Raw genomic sequence first — 18,981 nt, forward strand, 5'->3', positions numbered from 1 at the left:
CACATTTAGTGAGGTAACACCTGGATAATGCAGTTTATAATGCACCATGATGGAGATGGAGGAATGTGATTCTTAACACAAAACAAAATATAACATCTACTGCCTGGAAACTGAATGAAAACTGCAGTTTGAATAGACAGCGGCAGGAATAAAAGCCTTATGCCTCACTTTAATTCAGAGTTACAGATAGTGCAGACGTTACAAACCAGTGACAGTGTGATCTGAGTCACACACACACTAATGCACTCAAGTGTGAAATGTCTTTACAGTATTGCTATATTCGCTTCCCCCTCTCGCTTCGGCTTTTGTGGAACGCTGCTCCACGGATCGACCCAGTGTTCAGAGAGACTCCTCGTATGTCAAAGCGCTCGTTCTCTGCTCAGTGCACGGATCAAACACGTCGCCAGTCCTCTGTGTGCATCTCACACCTCAGTCTGTTGTCCTGAGAGCCTGTTTTTCCGATTTCCATCCAAAATTTGGTCATGTTACACTATTTTAAAAGTCCTGTTTAGCCATAACCGACATCAATCTCTCAACCACTGAGAAAAAAAAACACAAAGAAAAGAGAGAGACTAATTATAGTCATTTGTGACTGAAATGCAGTTAGACTCTGTTGAACATTTGGGGGTGTAGCAGTGTCCCTTGATATCATCCTCGTTAAGCCCTTGTGAACTATGTTCCATTCGGCTGTGGTCTGTGGTCTCCTCACAGCAGTCTAGAGGACCTTTACAAGTCAATTGTCCATTTAATGTCTTTCTTGTCTCCTCTTTGACAAACTAGAAGAGCTCAGGTTTTCCTCATCATGCGGCGGGTTTGCCAGATGTGGAACTTGCTATAGGCAGTCTGCAGCATCTCCTCCAAGTGCCCTGTGAGCTGTGGGAACGTCAAAGAGATGTAATACAATACTAAATGATGAAAGCCTCGGTGTCACTGTAAATACCTCGGACACTTACATTTGTACTCAAGTACTGACGCTGGATTTTCTCTTGAAAGGGGCAAAGCTTGGTCACCTGAAACCTCTCCAGATTTGACTTCATTTTCATCACCTGCAAGAAAAATATGAAACGATAGGAAATGGAAAAATCTTAAGTTTAGGACATTTTGTGGTGCAACGTAAACACAGAAAGCCAATAAAATCAGCATTTTCTGCCACTGACGGAGAGAAAAAGAAATGGTAATGTCAAGGTGACATCGTGATTTAATAGAAAAAACTAAATGGTGTGATTATTGTCAAAAAGCTTGTGAGTGCAAAATTTATATTTGCATTTGTACAGGCATGAATACCTTTAATCAGATTTGTATTCTAATTATTATGTATGAAATACTGCATATATGGAATATATATCTCTTGTTGGATACACTGTTATGGACAACTGTGGTTTATATTTGTAAATCACAAAGAAATTCAAATAATTGATTTGCATGTGTGTAAGTACTTTTATTTATTTTTTAGAAAAGTCAGCTGATTTTCTTGTGTTGCCAAAATCATGAGAATCAGAGACCAAGGGGATCATTTATAGTCACCTTTTCCTCCAAAAACGGCGTGTTTACAGGAAAACAGGACCAGAAGTGTCTCAGTAACTCCCCAGCAGCAACATAAAGATGCTTCAACTCTCCTTGAACCTCAGTGGGTACCATCTCTGTAAAAAAAAAAAAAAAAAAAACACATGAAAAGCTAAATTATTATTATTAAACACATTAGATTTTGCAAGATAAGCCCCAGTTTGACACAACGATAGATGATAAATAGTGGGAGCAGCTTGACGTTCATTGTGTTGCTCAGCTGCATTTCATCTTGAGCAACAGATGACAACAATTTTACAGTAAGTAATATTTATCTCGTTTATAAAACACACTTACGGTTTATGGCTTGCTGTGCACCTGCCTGCATGAGGACTCCACCTGGAGAAAGTGCTGCGATGGCAGAACTAGCTGCTGTGCTGGACAACACCTGTAACAGTTAATTAACAATTCAACAATGCTGCAACAATAAATCAATTAATTAACTGAAAGGAAACTATCGGCAGAATAATGAAGTACAAAAACAACTCTTCGCTGCTGCCCAAAAAAATTAAACACACTCTTGATTTAGTTTGCAAGCTCTTAATTATTTCAAGATTAAATAAATCACATTTCAAATTCTGAGAGGCTTGGTTATACATGCTTTATCATGTATAATCATTTCAAGACTGGAATAAGAATCTGCAGATTCCATTTTGTCACAATCTAAATGCTCAGAATTTATTCTGAACGTATTTTAAAATACCGACTCAAGTGTTAATCATTTGAAATTAGGGCCATTTCTATAAAGTCTTTTGAATAAAGTCAAGCTTTTTTTTCATTTACAACTGTTCTTGTCATTTAGATTGCTAAGACAGTAATAAGACGTTTCCCATCTGGGGGGTCTTGAATGCTTACAGGCTGGAGACCTCGAGGTGTATAACAGGAAGATATCGTCCTCCTGATCTTAACCTAGATATGTGTTGTAGTGGACTGTGGAGCCATGAAAGAATCAAAAATTATCTTAGCTCTGTCCAAAGGTCAGTGACTGTCGAATCATAACAAAACCTGTTTAGTTTGAGCAGACCTGATTACAGTCTGGTGAATGTGTAAATGCAGGATGAGATAAAACACCTGGTGAAGATCAGATGAGAATGATTATCACATTACCTTTCAACCAAAACAACACATGACAAAAACACAGCAATACAGTGTAGAATCTCACTTCTATTTATTGTCTCTTTCTGGTAGTTGTGTGATTTTGTGATCATTCTGAGTGTCTTTGTGGTCATGTTGTCTGTTTTTTGCATTTTTTTTGGTCTCTTTGTGGTCATTTTGTGTATAACTGTGGTCAATTGTTGCCTCTTTTTGGTTATTTACGTCTCTTTCTGGTAGTTTTAAGTTGTCCTGTCATGTTAAGTCTACTTACGTTGGTTTTGTGTGTCTTTGTGATCATTTTGAATTATTCTGGTAGTGGTTTTTCTCTTTGTGTTCCTTTTGTGCATCTTCCTGGCTGCTTTATGTCTCTTTGTGGCCATTTTTCCATTTACTTATGGTTGTTTTGTGTGTTTTTGTGATCATTTTGAGTGTCTTTGTGTTCATGTTGTCTCTTTTTAGTAGGTTTTTTTGTCTTCTTGTGGTCATTTATCATTAAGGTCATTTAGTCCACTTTTATGGTTGTTTTAAGGCTGTTTGTCAACATTTATGACTCTTCCTGGTTGTTCTGTGTCTCTCTATGGTGGTTTTAAGTCTACTTATGGCTGTTGTGATCATTTTGAGTGTCTTTGTGATCATTTTGTGTGTCATTAAGGTAATTCTGTCCATTTCTGTGGCTGTTTTAAGCCTGTCAACATTTATGTCTTTTTCTTGTTGTTTTGTGTCTCTTTGTGGTCATTTTGTGTATAATAGCGTAAACGCCTGGTGAAGATCTGATGAGAATGATTTTCACGTTACCTTTCAACCAAAACAACACATGATAAAAACACAGAAATGCAGTGTAAAATCTCACCTCAGTGAGGTTGGGTTTGTAATTCATCATCTCATGCCGGATGTAGTTGACAGAGTTGATGATATCCTGGCTGGTTGTATAGTGCTGGGACTGAAGCGGCACAGGGCCATGAGCATACCTGATAGAAAAAAAGAGGAGACGTGAGAAACGTGTGATGATTACAACGGGATTGTTTTATCAGCCTAAAATACAAGTCAGTGGCTGTAAAATAGAAGCGCCGTCCTCGCTACTCAAGACTCACACACTCACTTTCTGTGCTGAAGCGACAGGGTGGTGTTGAACTAAAGACACTGGGAGGGTTTTTAACAGAGTAAACAAAGACTCTGAGATTCTATTACTCTTATATATAGCCCTATTCGCATGGGATTAGTATTACCTCGGCACCAGTGGTGATTTGTACTAATTGCGGAGGATGACGGTGATTTCAATCCTGTGTGAATGTGCCACGTCTGTGATTTGTAAAGTAAAAATTCCACTGCAAATTATAAACAATATTTCGCACTCAGACGTCCTGTGATAATAATAATCCTGTGCAAATCTGCATCTCAGTGATTGGGGTATTTTAGTTGTTTTTCATTTATTGCGCACCTTTTTCTCCCTCTTTCCCTGTTGAATTATGGAGACTGTGGTGGAAAGTACTAACAGCATTTTAGGTGCAAATGCAGGAATAGGCCTATACACAACAGGCCTATGGACAACTCGCAGAAACAGCAAAATCAGATCAACGAGGAGAGGGAAATTTTGGAGGATATTGAGATGGATGACATGCGTAGCAGCATGCGGTAAGAAACATTTTTCTAGGTCTATTTTTCAACAGGCTTAATACAAACGCCCTGACGGCCCATTATCCCGACAACGCTGCCCACTGTTCTCAAGTCACGCTGCTGCTTTGACATATTTACTGTTGCCATGACGACTACATACCACCTTAACAGCATGACAGCAGCGGATGTTGCGAGGTGCACAGGTTTGATATCATACCCAGGCTGTAATGCCAGTAAATTTGAGTAAAATACAGACTTCACTTATCTCGTGCAAATGCACTGCAAGAAACACAGACATTGGGGGGTAATTCACAAATTACCAGAGATCCCCAGGTAATGCTAATCCTGTGCAAATAGCACATATGACGTATTTATTATGAAGCAGTGCAAAGTGAAAGCTCCATCCAAGAACTAGCCCTCTTGTTGATTTTTAGCTGAGCTAAAATTTATACTGACTTTGCTAAAGCTGGCACAGCTCATCAACAACTAAGTGATTGTTAAGTCTCTTTTAGGGTAATGAAAATAAGATGAATTAAGTGTTTAATTTGAAAAGATTTCACGTCAATTCTAAAATAAAAACCCTTGGTTCTTTAGACTGAGTAATGTGACAATTTGACAAAATAAGAACTTTCCAACCACCACCCACTTGTTCTTATAGATGTTTAGATAAAAGAAACAATTTCAGTTAACCAGAAAGAAAAACAGACAAGAAGTTCTAAAAATAAATGTGGACAAACTGTACCTGTCAGACTTCTTCAGGTTTAACGCGACTGTTTTTGGTCTGTTTTCCCTTTGCAGATCCTCGTATTCTATGGCTTCTTGTAATTTAACCTAAAACATTTGCCAAGAAAACAAAATAACTTAGACTGTTACAGAGTCACGGCTATATTTTGCAATAACTGGGCTACGCATCTGCAGAGCCATCACACCTTCTTAACAGGAGGCTGAAAGAAGTCAGAATCCCTCGAGTTTCCATCGGTACTGCTCGTCTCACTAGCTTGGTCAGTCGGCGCCTCCCTTTAAAAACACGAAGCAGTTAGCAGAGAGGTGAAGACACTTAGCAGGTTGTTCAGAGTTTGTAAATCTGACTTTCTTTACCCCTTGCGTGAGCCTGCTGCCAGCACCATGGCACTATGATGGTTGAATCGCTTTATAATGGCAGAGTTGCTGCTCTCCTTCACGGTTTTGTTTGCGTTGGAAGTTGAGGGTAGTGTTGTGCAAATTCCATAACCCTGTGTCACAAAAATACCAAGTTCTGAGGTTGAAGGCAGCAAAGAAAAGCAAAGTTGTGCATGTAAATGATCAATGAGTTTCATAAATTCTTACCTCGTCTAATGTTTTATCCTCCAACGACAGGAGGTCAACCAAAGGATTCTTCACTCCTTGAATCACCAGGGACTTTAACCCTGAATGATAGATTATAAAACAGACTTGTGGCTGAGTGGTTTACTTTGCACTAAAGTGATAAGACATGTACTGACCCTACAAAAAAAAAATGTGCATAACTCCTACCTTTCTCATCCTGCTTGGCACACTCAGAGAAGATATCCTGCGTTCCTGTGTTGATGCGATCTCTGTGAAAATAATGGGACTGGAAAAAGCGCGTCCAGAACTCCTTCTCCGTCAGGTTATGAGGCACGTTTTCACTATACTTCTGCTTCACTGCAAGTACAAAGCAAGTAAATATAAATACAATAATTACAATCTTTAATATACATGATGAGGAACACCAGATGCATGACTAATATCAAGTACTGAGATAAGAAAAATCTGCACTACATTCGGTTTTATCTAGCTAAATAAAGGTAATCTTACATTACATCTTTTCTTCCTCTTTGACTTCCAGAGAGTTAATCAGTAATATCTTTTAAGTCTTTGCGTAAAATAAAATCTGAGCAATCTGTGAGTCGATATGTTTACAGCTGATGGGTTAACATTAACCGTTTACCTGCAGGGTACGTTCTGAAGATGGATTCAATAATGTCAGCTGTCAGATTATATCTCAAGCCGTTGCAGCCGTCCGTCTGAGGTCTAATGTCGGCCTGTGAAGTATAAAAATTATGTTTAGCTGTGCTGCATGTTATGAACGCTGAAATTGTTCAGCGGTTAATGCTCGTTAAGACTTTAATTGATGTTACGAAATATACTCACCAGAAACGCTCCAGATATACCGACTTCCTGTTTGTTGTTGACCACTGCGGGGTCTGTGTTGTTGATGCCTCCTAACCGGTTGGCCCAGAATTCCTCAGCACTGATCACTTGGCTCACCACAAGGTCTTTATATAACTGGAAAAGCACCGGATCTTCTTGAAGCATCCTGCAGATGAAATAACAAACATAAGAGATTAATTGTTGATCAATCGTAAGTTGATGAGAAAAGTTTTGGTTGACCAAGTTTGGATTGGTCGATTGCTTGCAGTCATAGATATTATCGGTTATACGGCAAACACATTACATATGTCGGGCAGGAAATTTAAGGTGTGACATTCTGAGAGGGTTAAAGACAGCCCCAAGAAGGTGACATGCAAACTCTGCAGGCAAACATTCATCTACCTTTCATCGACCTTTAACATGGCTTTAATATGCAAGCAGCATGTAAACCCCTTAGCATGGCCACTTGATTTAAAGTTACATAGTAATGTAGTGTAGGCATTTTTCCACATTTTTAAATTACTCAAACAAGGATAAGCTTTTTGGTTATAGATAGATTTGATGCAATATTAAGTTTTAGATACACCAGAACAGAGGGCTGTGCTACGAAACGAGATTATTGGGTTAGCGAGGCATATTTAGTCTGAATCTCAAATTCAAAATCAGAGTTTGGGATTTAAATCAGCTGTAAGAAGCACTACTATTTCACCAGCTCTTTTCAGTTCTTAACAACCTGTTCCTCTTGACTGAAGTCGCTCACCCATTATTAGTCCAGTTTGTGGACTATTGCCCCTTTATAGGAGCACACACAGGCTGATGAAAAAAACCTGAGTTAACAAAGAAAGTTGATACCACTGCCATGATACCCATTATATCCAATTGGGATTTTAGGTTTTATCAAGCCAGCTAGCACAAAGAAAACCTGACTACGTTGAACTTCCTTCGTAGTACAGGCTATAGGTAAGCCTCTGCAACTTGTGACTTGTTGGAATTTGTGAGAAGTATTGTCTGTGTAACTTATTCCTACACAGACAATACTTTTTACCTGGATAAAGTCAATGTTGGTATCCTCATACATTTTGATGATAAGAAACTAATGACAGAATATTAGCAGACTTATCATTTTGGGACAATCTTGAGAAAACCGCCTGTTGTCTCACCTGTTTTTCTCCTCCAGCTCCTTATTGGCTTTCTTCTTAAACTTGGGCAGTAGCTGCTGCAGCAGTTCCTTGGTGGCATCTCTGTCTTTAAGTGCACTGCTCTCATTGGCAAAGTGGAATGTGGTGCTCTCGCCAGTGTGAAGGACCAGCTGGAGCTGAATTTTGGCTTTACCATCTGGGCTGATCTTCTGACCTGTACGGAACAGCAATACACCAACACACGAGTATCTTAGCATTACTTGTAATTACGGCTGAACGATTGGGGAAATATACACATCCATCCTTTATCTATACACTGCTTAATTTTCATTAGGGTGGTGTGGGGGCTGGTGTCTATCCCAGCTGAATTAGGGCGAAAGCAGAGGACACAATGGACAGGTCGCCACTCTGTCACAGGGCGACACATAGAGACAATCACACTCACGGATAATTTAGAATTATCAGTTAACCTCAGCATGTTTTTGGACTGTGGGAGGAAGCTGGAAAACCCACGTATGCCCAGGAAGCACATGCAAATTCCATGCAGAAAGATCCCAGGCTGGGACGCAAACCGGGGATCTTCTAGCAGCAAGGCGACTGTGCTAACCACTGAGCCACTGTGCAGCCTGGAAATATATATAATAGCAAGTTTTCTCATAGATTCCAATATCATGTTTTAAAATCAACCATAAGTTCAATGTTCACTGTATATTTTAAAACATGAGATGGAGTAGTAGCACGTAAGATACTATTAAAAGCATGACTGTTTTTCTTAGTTTCCTGTTACTGTTAACTGAATATCTTTGGGTTTGAGACTGTTGGTCGAGTAAAACAAGCCATGGGAAGAAGAGCTACAACTATTGATCAATGGGTTACCACAACAAAATTAATCGCGACATATTTCAATAATTTATTAATTGGTTTGGGCAATTTTAGGGAAAAAGTAATTTCTAATTCTAGCTGTTTAAATGTGATTATTTCCTGGTTTCTTTTGCTCGTCTATGACAGCAAACTGAACACTTTTGGCTTGACTGTTACACAGCATGAATTTGCAAAACCACTGACACGAGTGTTTAAACTCTAGATCTGCAAAATGTGTGAGATGGCTATTAAAAATGAGACTGAGCTTATGTCTGTTCAAATACGGTGTGCATGCCTGAAGCAAAGAGGACACACTGATCAAGATGCAAGCATAAACAACCCCTGAAAGTTTCAATCTGCTTCAATTGAGCAAAGTAGAGTAAAAGCATTAGTCTCATTACTTAGTAGCCAGACCTCATAAATCCACAGATGTAGCCTCTGTGATTTGCTAATTGCACTGGTTAAAATTTCAATTTCAACTCTATTAGCTTCTGATTTGAGGGTCTCCAGTACTCACATCGAATATCTGCATACAAGTGGCTGACTGTGAAGCGGTCTTTGCCTTCTGGACCCCAGGCTACGCGCTCAGCCATCAGGTAAAGTGTGCCATCCTGCTTCCTCTGACGAACCTTTTTCACCACCAGCAGCACCTCCTCTGACAGTGATGCCATGGCTCAAACAGACAACTGAGAAAACAGATGAACTCCCATTGATTATCCACAATAATCATGTTATAAAGACCAACCATGGCCCGACACAATGTCACATATAAAATAATAAAATGGAGAACAGTAGGGGATGTGTGGCAGCTAATTCACACGAATGCAACGCTCTGAACAAACCGTCTTGTCCTCACTCGACCTGAAGTTACAGATTTAACACTGGCAACATGAACGGCAGCAACAATAAAGCGACTACTTCACTACTCTGAGATATGGAGCTCTCTGTGAGGGGAGCGAATGATTGGAGCTCACAATGTCCTGAGTACATGTTCTGTCTCCTACAACGCGACGTAAATGCGCTTTAAACACCTGCAGGTTGCTGCTGTGTTGACAGTTTTATTCTGTGAACTTAGCTGAGCAGCCAGACGTTAGCTAACGCTCGCAGTGAAGAAGAGAGAAAGCCTCCGGGAGAAGTCGGTACGAAACTTACTTTACCTCAAAATAAACCGACACTGCAGCGAACACTTCGCTTCTCCTCAACGCATAATCACCGGCTAACGTTCTCTCGAGTGTAAAAACGGCGCAAGAAATTACTTCTAACTGAATTTTGTCGACTCGAACAGTGAGCGATCTGACTTCAGCGCCGACATGACTGCCAAGCGGTGCGTAACACTAAAAATGTTCCGGTGGGATGAGGCGGTGAAGAAATGTTCCACTCCGAGACCGAGCTACTCAACACCGAAAGATAAAGAGAATATTTGCGATACAGTTTGAGCAAATTAACAAATATGATACTACTAATGACGGTTCTTTGTTCCACTACTTTAAATTCATCCCTTTTGTTTTATAAAATACGTGTTTTCATTTTTCGCATCTTTTCCCCCCCACTTTTTTTAGTCTATCGCTGTGACATTACCTAGAACATTGTATTCACTTTATTCAACAATTCTGAACTGTTTTTGATTTATTAGATTTTATTTATTTTTATCCTGATCTATTTTGAATTTTATCTTTTCCATATTTTAAGTTTTTAATTTTTTTTAAACCTTTGCCTCTTGAAGCACTTTGAATAACCCGTCTGAAAAGATGCTTCTTTAAAATATAAAATGAAGATATTTTGAAATAGTATTGTAGTGTTATAGTATTAACAGTAATTTGTGTAATTATCAATATTTTACTCATTTCATGTACTGTATTTCCATATTTCACATTAAAAGGAATGTACAATGGCAAAAATGTGGATACAATAAAAAACATATAACTAATTACAGGCTGTCTTATTAATTTGTTCATCTTTACGTTATTCCATAGTTAGATTACATCAGCATGAGTAGTCTAGGTGTGTTGCTATTTAAAGTCTGCCTCCATCCAATGATTTCAGCTGCTCTTAGCCTGCTTTTTTTGCCTGCTTTACTTATTTACATTTTCAAAGTTGTGTATTAAATCTTCTCACTCACTCATAGACCCATCCAAAGACTTCCCCATGTCCCCATCACCCTCAAACAATGTTACAAAAGAGTTTCTTTTGTTCATTTTTCTTAAAATCGGAATAATGATGAGTTTTCTGTCTATATTTTTAATCAGATTTGGTTCCTAGATTATTGGACCAGGAATACTAACCAGTCAAAGTCTGCCACTGCTTCAGTATGAGTCCAGCAGGAAAATTTTCTAGATGCACATATGTTTGTATTTTGTCAGGTTTCAATTGTGCTTTTCCAAGTAGCAGGATTTCCATATCATGTGACTTGTGTAACAGGAATTTTAAATGTGACTGTGTTTCCACTACACCCTACACCCTGATGAAGACTCTCTGAGGTGTGATGTGTTGGTTTAAATATGTACTAATAGAGGATTTTAGTTTAAAATCAAAGTGCCTCAGATAATCTTTGGACTGGTGACCAACATTAGGGATCTCTATTAATTAGAAATGGGACAGTCATTGTTTCTCATCTTTGCCTACCTCAAAAAAAAAATCATTTTGTATTAAAATTAAATGTTTCTCTTCACCATCCATGATGCACCCTGCATCAAATCCACATAACAAACACACAAGAAATAAATACTCTGAACACATGATGATCAGTAAACCTGAGTTTTAAAGACACTAAAGAAAGACATTTGAAACACCACATATTAGACATAGAAAACTTAGACATTCTTTAAACACTTCTTTTTACATGCTCAAAGCATTGTTACATAATTTTACTATCAATACTAATTTAAAATTCCAATCCATGTTTAAAATTTGTCATAATTCGGCACAAATCTAATCTCTTTTCCCAAACCAAAGAAAGAGTATTGCTATCGTATGTACTGTATATCTGAAGCCATATCTCTCTATCATTAATAGTAAAAGGAGGAAAAAAACACCCTTTAAGGCTGAAACACAAAATTTTACAGTGTTTAAAGCAATTGCTTCTTCAAAAGTTAGAAGACAAAACCATTACTCAAATATGTGCTGTTATCGTGGGACATTATGCCTCCCAGACAATAGATGAGAAAGTGTTGACAGCTGTTGTGAACGTATAATGCACTAGTTAAAAGAGAACATTTCAGACCAGAACACTTTTGCTGTTTAAAAGGTTCCACTTATTTGGCTCTGTTTCACATATTAAGTATTTTTATTGTCTGATAATTTTGGATAGGAATTGCCAAAACATATTCGTCAGATTTTCCCTTCAGTCAAGCTCGGTTGTCGGTTTTGCCTTTTCACGGTTTTTACACTAATCCTTGCTTTTCACATTCAGCGACTTTGCAGCCACACTTGTCAGCTGAAATGTAAGTGTATGTTCTCATGATGCCATCGGAGCATTTCATCTCCACCGTCTTGTTGCTGACTTTCATTTCTTGACAGCAGGAACAGGAATGCATCATAGCGTTGCTTTCCGCTGAGTACCTGCAGGTAAAGACAGGTTCAGAGTCAGACGCCTGCGGTTAAATAGCATGCAAACCTTTAAAAATTATTCTTCACATTGGTGATTTTAGCAGGACTGAGTTAGCAGATTGTATTGAACTACTCTGTCATAAATCTCACATTGATGAAGATGCTCCACAGGATCCTTCACAGGTTCCGAGTTCCACTGCAACTGACTCGCAGTTCTTCATCTTCAGGTAGGTGGTTTTCTTTCTCACCAGACAGTTGAAACGAGGAGTACCTGTGAAAGACATTATGAATGACTTTACAAGGGAAACGCAGCTACAGGCAAATGACTTTAGTGACCAATGGGAGCTCTGGATAACTGGATGGAGGATTCACACTTGTGTGACTTGGTCAGGATTTTGAGTTCATATATAAAACAACATTGTCTGATGTTTGTCAGATGAGCCCTGAAGTGAGAGTATTCCTGCCATGAATGACAGAGTATTTATTTGCATATGTTTCTTTTCTGTGGTTTGACAAAAAAGAGAGAGAGAACAGAAACTGAAGACCTCATCTCAGACTCTGGAACATGTGGGTTAGTTGCATGTCGAGACAAACAATACGAGTAACAGAGAAACAGAGAAATAATATGGGAAAAATATCTCCACATGAAAGAAATTTATCATACATCAAAAGTTTGCATTTAATTTGAATTATTTAAATAGAACAACAAAAATAAAATATACTGCTACTGGTTTATGGAGGTGTATATTCATAAGTAATTGCACTTTTAAAAATATGGAATATTGTGTACTCTGTATTTATACTTACAAGTTTTGCAACAACCATTCATGTCACTCTTCTCAGTTCCCTGAAACACAGACAAAATATAATGTATATTATGAGGAAGACAACACTAATAAACGTACATGACCTACATGTATAAAAAAGAATCGACACTATTCAAAGCTATTTCCATTGCACTGTGTATCTTGTGTGTTTGAGTACATGTGGTTTTTCACAAATGTTTTATTTAAACACAGTATTTACAATTTTACCTCATTTGCAGATCTGTTTGTTTGTATTTAATATTTTAGATATTTTTAAATACATTCAAAACTCTCAACTGTTTTATAGGGATGTCCGATATTGGCTTTTTTGCCAATAACCCATATGCCGATATTGTCTGACTCTCAATTTCCAATATCAACCGATACCGATACCGCTATATGTGGGCTTGGAAATAATTCCAAACCACAGACATATTGTTAGTCAGCCACAGCTTGTTACTGCAGCCACATGACTTGTTTACACACTTCACGATGCAGTTTGATGATGTCATCATTTGCGCGCCGGTAAATGCCGGCGAAATTGAGGCATTATTTTATTGGATTTCATAATAGGCAAAAAAACCCAGAACAAAATGATAACGATATTGACCGATTTTGCATTTTTATGCCAATATCGGGCCGATAATATCGGTGGATCGATATTATCGTCCCTACTGTTTAATCATGTTTGTGTTGATTAAAAATTAAGAAATTAAAAAATGACCCTTAATCCTTGTCTTTCAAATATGGTATGCACATTTTGAATCTAAAAATGTGATAACAGACTGCCTGAAAAGAGAAGTAATGGATTATTTATGACTGGATTACACTCACTGGAACACAGTTCTCTGGATCATATTCCGGACACGTTGTTTGGTTTGCAGAGGTTATGAAACTATCATTCACTTTCCTGCAGTCGTACTTGGTACAGTTGTCATTCGGTGGCGACCAAGACTGAGAGGGCTGATAGAGGTGTAGAGGAAGAATATAGAGTTAAAATACCTTCTGGATTCAGGATCACTTGAAATTCAGGATACAAACACAGATTCCGCAGATGTTTCCATTATGCTGTACTCACCTTAATAATTACAGGAGATGGAGAGTCGACGTCCAAAACACAATGTGTCTGAACACATGCGCAACATTTATCGGGTTGAACTTCGTGCAGAAAGCCCTATTTGAAAAATGGACAAATCAATATAGTCTGTAACCTCAGCATATTAGGTCTGTATATTTACCAAGTAGTCGTATTAATGTAGTATTTCTACCTTTAAGGATAGTTTTTCTCTTTTACCACAATACATTCAGGTAGATTTAATTCTATAGCAAAGCAAAATTTGAACTAGATATAACTAAGTTAAAAATGCAACTTTTGGCTAAAAATGTTAGAGCAGCAGATTTTTAGAATGCTGGACAGTTTCTTCAGTATGAGCCACGCAATAAAATTTAATTAATCTCTTTGGTATTCTAACGGCAGCAGAAATTTCACAATTATACCTCTTCAACTAGAGTGAAAAACACCAATATGTCTGCATGGCTACATTCTAGATCTGACATGGTTAACTGAACAGCTCTTTGTGTTTAAATGGAACTTTTCCAGCACCAGAATCATAAATGAATATTCCCATTTAAGGCCGTGATTTCTAAAATGTCTGATCGTCCAACCTGTCATCATCTGGGCACAAATAAAACCAATAAATCACCAGCTGTTATAAGATCAGTTGTGCACTCCTTTTAGCTTTCTGAGAATAAAGTATGTGAATGTATGGAATGATGTAACTTTTCTAGTATCAGTCACAAATGATGATATAAGCAGAAGTGTTTCCATGCAGTCGTACCTGTGGACAGGAAGAACACTGAATCTGAGAACACCGAAACTTGTTGAGCTTCGTGCTGGGATCCTGAATTTCAGTGCAGTGGCAATGTTTGCACGGGCGTTTTGAGAACTCTGCACCAGGCTGTATACAATAAAATGTAAAGTCTGTATCAATTTCATACAAAGACTTATAGTGAGAATTTAACAAGCAGGTGTACTTGTAACAAAAATGCATACAGTATGTTATTCCTTACCTTGTACTCAGTGTTGTTGAAGACACAGACACCTTTGGGTACTAGATAAAACAATGTTTACAAATTTGATCGCATTAAAATCGAACCTTTCACACACAAATATGATGAGTAAATGAAGCCTATATGCTGAGCTTACCACAGTGGTGAACGGGGCAGCAACTATCATTTGATATAAGGATCTCCAACTCAAATCCCAAGTCGCACTTCGGTTTTTGCGATGAACAGCTGTTCTTATCACACTCTATTAGTATAATATTGAAAAATAAAATCAAGGTTACCAAAAATTGTCACATTGAGTAGATGAAATGAATCAGGTGCCTCTGGAAAAAAAGGTTACTACATATTACCAATAGGCGATTTTTATAAAATCCTTTTGACATAATATGGAGTCACATGTTGCAGATTATACCTGTATGAAACGCACAATTATTTAATAGTGACTGCCATATCCATCCATTATCTATACACTGCTTAATCCTATGCAGGGTTGCGGGGGCGCTTGAGTCTGTCCCAGCTGACCCATGCCTGCATCGGTTCCCATCGGATTCTCTGGCTTCCTCCCACAGTCCAAAGACATGCTGAGGTTAACTGGTGATTCTAAATTGTCTGTAGGTGTGAATGTGAGTGTGCTTGGTTGTCTGTATATGTAGCCCTGTGATAGACTGCTGACCTGTCCACGGTGTCCCCTGCCTACTTGCAAACAACCGAGCCACCGTGCAGCCCCTGACTACCTTATGATGGTAATATTTCTTTGGCACAGTTTAAGTGCCTCTCTGAATATATTTTTTTGTTTGTTTCAACTGAGTGTTTTTGTTCTGTAGAAATGGGAACTCAACTCTACAAATTAAAAAAAAAAAAGCAACCAAAAACTGGACACTGTTGCAACACAGGCCAACATATCTGTACTTTTAGTCCCTAGCATGTTCCAAGCTCCAGGTATGCTGGATTCTACACTCCCCATGACGCAGAGTGGTACACCTCATAGTGATTAAACAGGTCGAGGTGTTTAAACTCTGCAAAGTGTTTCTTTAATCTTTATTTTAAAGACCCTTTCTGGTAAAGAAAAAAGAGAGTTGTTTTTTTTTTTTTTTTAACCTTGTTAGCGTATCAATACATTGTTTTTTTATGCTAGAAGACATTCAATGAGTGACAAAAGCTGTGAACACCGTATCACATTTTCATCTTGAAAGTGGAGTGCAGCGATGATAGTCTCAAAAACACAGATTCAGAGTTCAAGTGTTTTAGAAATAAGAAACTTAAGGAACCAATCGTGCTAACTTGCAGGGTTGGACTTTCTGTATCGTTATTCTTACTGGGAATCTGAATTCCGGTTTGAAACGTGTATGGTGGAGTAACTCCAGTACTGCAGCTTAAAATTGTGTAGTGTAGATGAGCTGGTGTGCTTGAGCTGCAGCGAGTAGGGAGGGGTGCATGGAGAGAGAAGTGAGACTACGCAGATCACGGATTCTCAAGGAATGAATGCTGCTCAGTTACGTCTAAGTCACCTTAAGGCATGGAGGGATTATTTCCATGGGAACCAAACTACCAAATGTGAATTTTGGTATGCAGAGATGAGTTTTTAGAGATTTAATTACCGATTACACAGGGACTTTAAGATCAGTTACCTTTTCCAACATGCTCCTGTTAAAGCATTCTCTTGCTTACTATCTAAAGTCACTCACCACATGTTAGGCTCTGGCAGCAGTCCACTGTGCGGTTCACCAACACCTGTCCTTCCTTGGTACAGGTGATTGGTTTTTGCGTAGGACACATGACAGGCTCACACTGAACACTCAGGCTGTCCTCATCACAAACACAGTGGTGACAGTCGGTCTCCCATGTGTCTCCAAGCTGTTTGAGGGATTGAAAAGAGTAAATATCATAACAGCAACAAATATGAGAGAGAAAACGTGTAAGTTTATGTAACGTATTGTAGCATTTACCTGTTTAGGTTGGCCATCAGGTCCAGTACAACCTTCAACAATAAAAAGAAACAATTTAACCGTATCTTCACTTTTTAACAAAGATTCACATGAGGTTGCACCTCAGTAGACAACAGAACTTACAGGAGGTGACACATGTGTCGGTAGCTGAACTAAACAACGTCATTCCCTCTGGGCAGAAACATCCCTCTGTGAATCCACCACAAACTTTGATCTGGTCACCTTCTTCCTCTTGACATTGGTGGGTGTACTTTTTATTGTATCTAAATATGAAGACAATTGACAGTTTACAGGTTTAATTATTTTACAAATCATAGACACCCAGTCCTGCACACTAGAGTTTCTAATTTATGGACTTTTTTCTTTCTATTCAAGCGACATGGCTCTTCAGGTGCTCTTCAGTCTAAAATCAGCCACTTTGGTTCAAGCTGAAATATATCAGGATCTGTTTGGTGGGTCGTAATGAAATTTTACACAGAAATTCATGGCTACCAAGTGATGAATCCCAATGATAATATGATTTTTCTATCACTAATGAGGTTGACATTTGTAGCTTTAAGTGAAACATCTCAAACTATCAGATGTCATGACAATTGGTATAGACATTCTCATTCCCCTCAGGATTAACTGTAATTATTTTGGTAACCTTTTAGCTTTTTGTCGAGCACCATCATCACACTAAATGTGCAATTTGTCCAAATACCTGCAAAACCAATGCACTTCACATCACCTTTAGCTGCACTTTACATTTAGTTTATTGTTAGCATGCTCAAGTGAGTGCAAATATTAATATGCAAATGTTGCATTTAGCTCAATCGAAGCAGACTGTTTGAATTGCTAGCATACCTGCAGACACTGTTTAGTTTTTAATTACAAGCTACTGACATTACTGAATTTCTGGTACTGTTTAAACAGAACTAAGTGATTACCTCTCATTGCAAGTTGGTTCAACCTCCGGCCCACAAGGCTTGTAGACTTTATCTCCTGGACATTTATGCTCTTCAAGAAGAGAAAGTGGGTTTACCATCATGATGTGAAGAAATTGTTGTCTGTGAAAACAAATGGTTGCTTTCTACGAAGAAAATACTCTTACCACATTCTCCCTTAGTGGCATTCCTCCAGTCCACACAGACAGATACCTCACCACACCCTGAGGCATACGTCTCCATACTGGAACAACTCATGTTGGGATTTGACATGTGGCAAACATCATATTTGCAGGCCTCATAAAATGGATTTGGATCAATTACTTTGTGGCATTCCTTAAATACCCTTATAATGTCCAAAATAAAAGAAAGGAGATTAGTCAATACTGCACAGTGAATTGACGTCTTGTGCTCATATTTATCTTGGAAATTCTTACGTGCTCATCAAAATTTCACAAATTTCAGGTTGGCATGGTTTTGGTGATGTCGCTGGTACTGTTGGGATTGGAGAAGGCACCTTTTCACAGTATGGCTTTGTGATATTATGTATTTGCCAGTCACGGGCCATATCAAAGCATGACGGATGAATCATGCCATTTCGTAATCTGCAGTCATTTTTCTGGTCATTGTCACAGTTTCCTTTTGAAAGGAAATATTCAAATGAAAGATTTTACAAACAAACATGTGGAAAAGGCTTGTCATTTCCCTGATATAAACATTCATTAGCCACTGGCCTTGTCAGACTTACTAATAGCCTGTCAGTGACAACCAATCCAGGTAGTGTATTTCTGGGATTCTAGCTAGCTGTAATATATTAGTAAAAACACATTTTGTAGACTTTTTTTATTGGGCTACAAATGCTTAGCAGAGTGTCACTCCCAGTTTAGCAATATGGTTTAAAAAGAAATGATTCCTTAAATTTATGAACGTAACAGGAAGCCCGATTCACATTTCAACATATTATTTTAACAGGTAATCAATTATCAGCTTACCACACTGTCCCTCAGTGTTGTTGTGGAAAAGAGAAAACGGCAATTTAACGAAGAAAGAAATCCCTTTGAACATCACACGTGCTTTAATTTCCGGGATGCTCAAATGCACCTCGATTCCTGTACTTGTGACGTTGAGGTCTTTATTAGAGTAGCTTGGGATTACCCGCTTGCCGTTGATGGACACCTAAACAGTTGCAACATTATTTACTGTAGCTGAAAAGCATATTAATTGTAATCATCACTGGAAATTATTTAAACATATTAAGACAATTAGT

General features: G+C 38.3%; 2 protein-coding genes across 2 annotated transcripts in view; both read right to left on the reverse strand.

Annotated features, from left to right (window-relative positions):
* Window positions 1-149: 149 nt before the first annotated feature.
* Window positions 150-9,764, reverse strand: gtf2h1 (general transcription factor IIH, polypeptide 1). Its single transcript, XM_023293366.3, has 15 exons — window positions 9,581-9,764; window positions 8,941-9,109; window positions 7,584-7,776; window positions 6,424-6,589; window positions 6,221-6,314; window positions 5,785-5,934; window positions 5,599-5,678; window positions 5,371-5,504; window positions 5,202-5,289; window positions 5,015-5,103; window positions 3,509-3,626; window positions 1,861-1,951; window positions 1,525-1,640; window positions 954-1,046; window positions 150-873 (listed from the first exon to the last, which is right to left on the reverse strand). The coding sequence occupies exons 2-15, from the start codon at window positions 9,092-9,094 to the stop codon at window positions 787-789; spliced, it is 1,653 nt and encodes a 550-aa protein (XP_023149134.1). The 5' UTR covers window positions 9,095-9,109; window positions 9,581-9,764; the 3' UTR covers window positions 150-786.
* Window positions 9,765-11,163: 1,399 nt separating this feature from the next.
* LOC111584083 (mucin-2-like) overlaps window positions 11,164-18,981 on the reverse strand; it is a 37,177-nt gene continuing 29,359 nt past the window's right edge. The window contains exons 34-48 of the mRNA XM_055009183.1: window positions 18,707-18,890; window positions 18,152-18,353; window positions 17,882-18,060; window positions 17,718-17,787; window positions 16,912-17,051; window positions 16,789-16,820; window positions 16,528-16,696; window positions 14,982-15,086; window positions 14,846-14,886; window positions 14,614-14,733; window positions 13,854-13,949; window positions 13,610-13,738; window positions 12,777-12,816; window positions 12,120-12,240; window positions 11,164-11,981 (exon numbers count right to left, since the gene is read on the reverse strand). Of these exons, the coding sequence (XP_054865158.1) occupies window positions 11,804-11,981; window positions 12,120-12,240; window positions 12,777-12,816; window positions 13,610-13,738; window positions 13,854-13,949; window positions 14,614-14,733; window positions 14,846-14,886; window positions 14,982-15,086; window positions 16,528-16,696; window positions 16,789-16,820; window positions 16,912-17,051; window positions 17,718-17,787; window positions 17,882-18,060; window positions 18,152-18,353; window positions 18,707-18,890 (1,806 nt within the window). The 3' untranslated portion in view covers window positions 11,164-11,803. The remainder of the gene's footprint in view (window positions 11,982-12,119; window positions 12,241-12,776; window positions 12,817-13,609; window positions 13,739-13,853; window positions 13,950-14,613; window positions 14,734-14,845; window positions 14,887-14,981; window positions 15,087-16,527; window positions 16,697-16,788; window positions 16,821-16,911; window positions 17,052-17,717; window positions 17,788-17,881; window positions 18,061-18,151; window positions 18,354-18,706; window positions 18,891-18,981) is intronic.

This window comes from Amphiprion ocellaris, chromosome 3 (assembly GCF_022539595.1).
Source record: "Amphiprion ocellaris isolate individual 3 ecotype Okinawa chromosome 3, ASM2253959v1, whole genome shotgun sequence".
Lineage (NCBI taxonomy): Eukaryota > Metazoa > Chordata > Actinopteri > Pomacentridae > Amphiprion > Amphiprion ocellaris.

Excerpts from the sequence above, each read along its gene's own strand:
- gtf2h1 (XM_023293366.3), bottom strand. The coding sequence starts at position 9,094 with ATGGCATCACTGTCAGAGGAGGTGCTGCTGGTGGTGAAAAAGGTTCGT. Across the intron at positions 6,315-6,423 it reads GTATATCTGGAGCGTTTCTG|GCCGACATTAGACCTCAGAC; the intron begins GTGAGTATATTT and ends TATACTTCACAG. Across the intron at positions 3,627-5,014 it reads AACCTGAAGAAGTCTGACAG|GTATGCTCATGGCCCTGTGC; the intron begins GTACAGTTTGTC and ends TTTTTCTATCAG.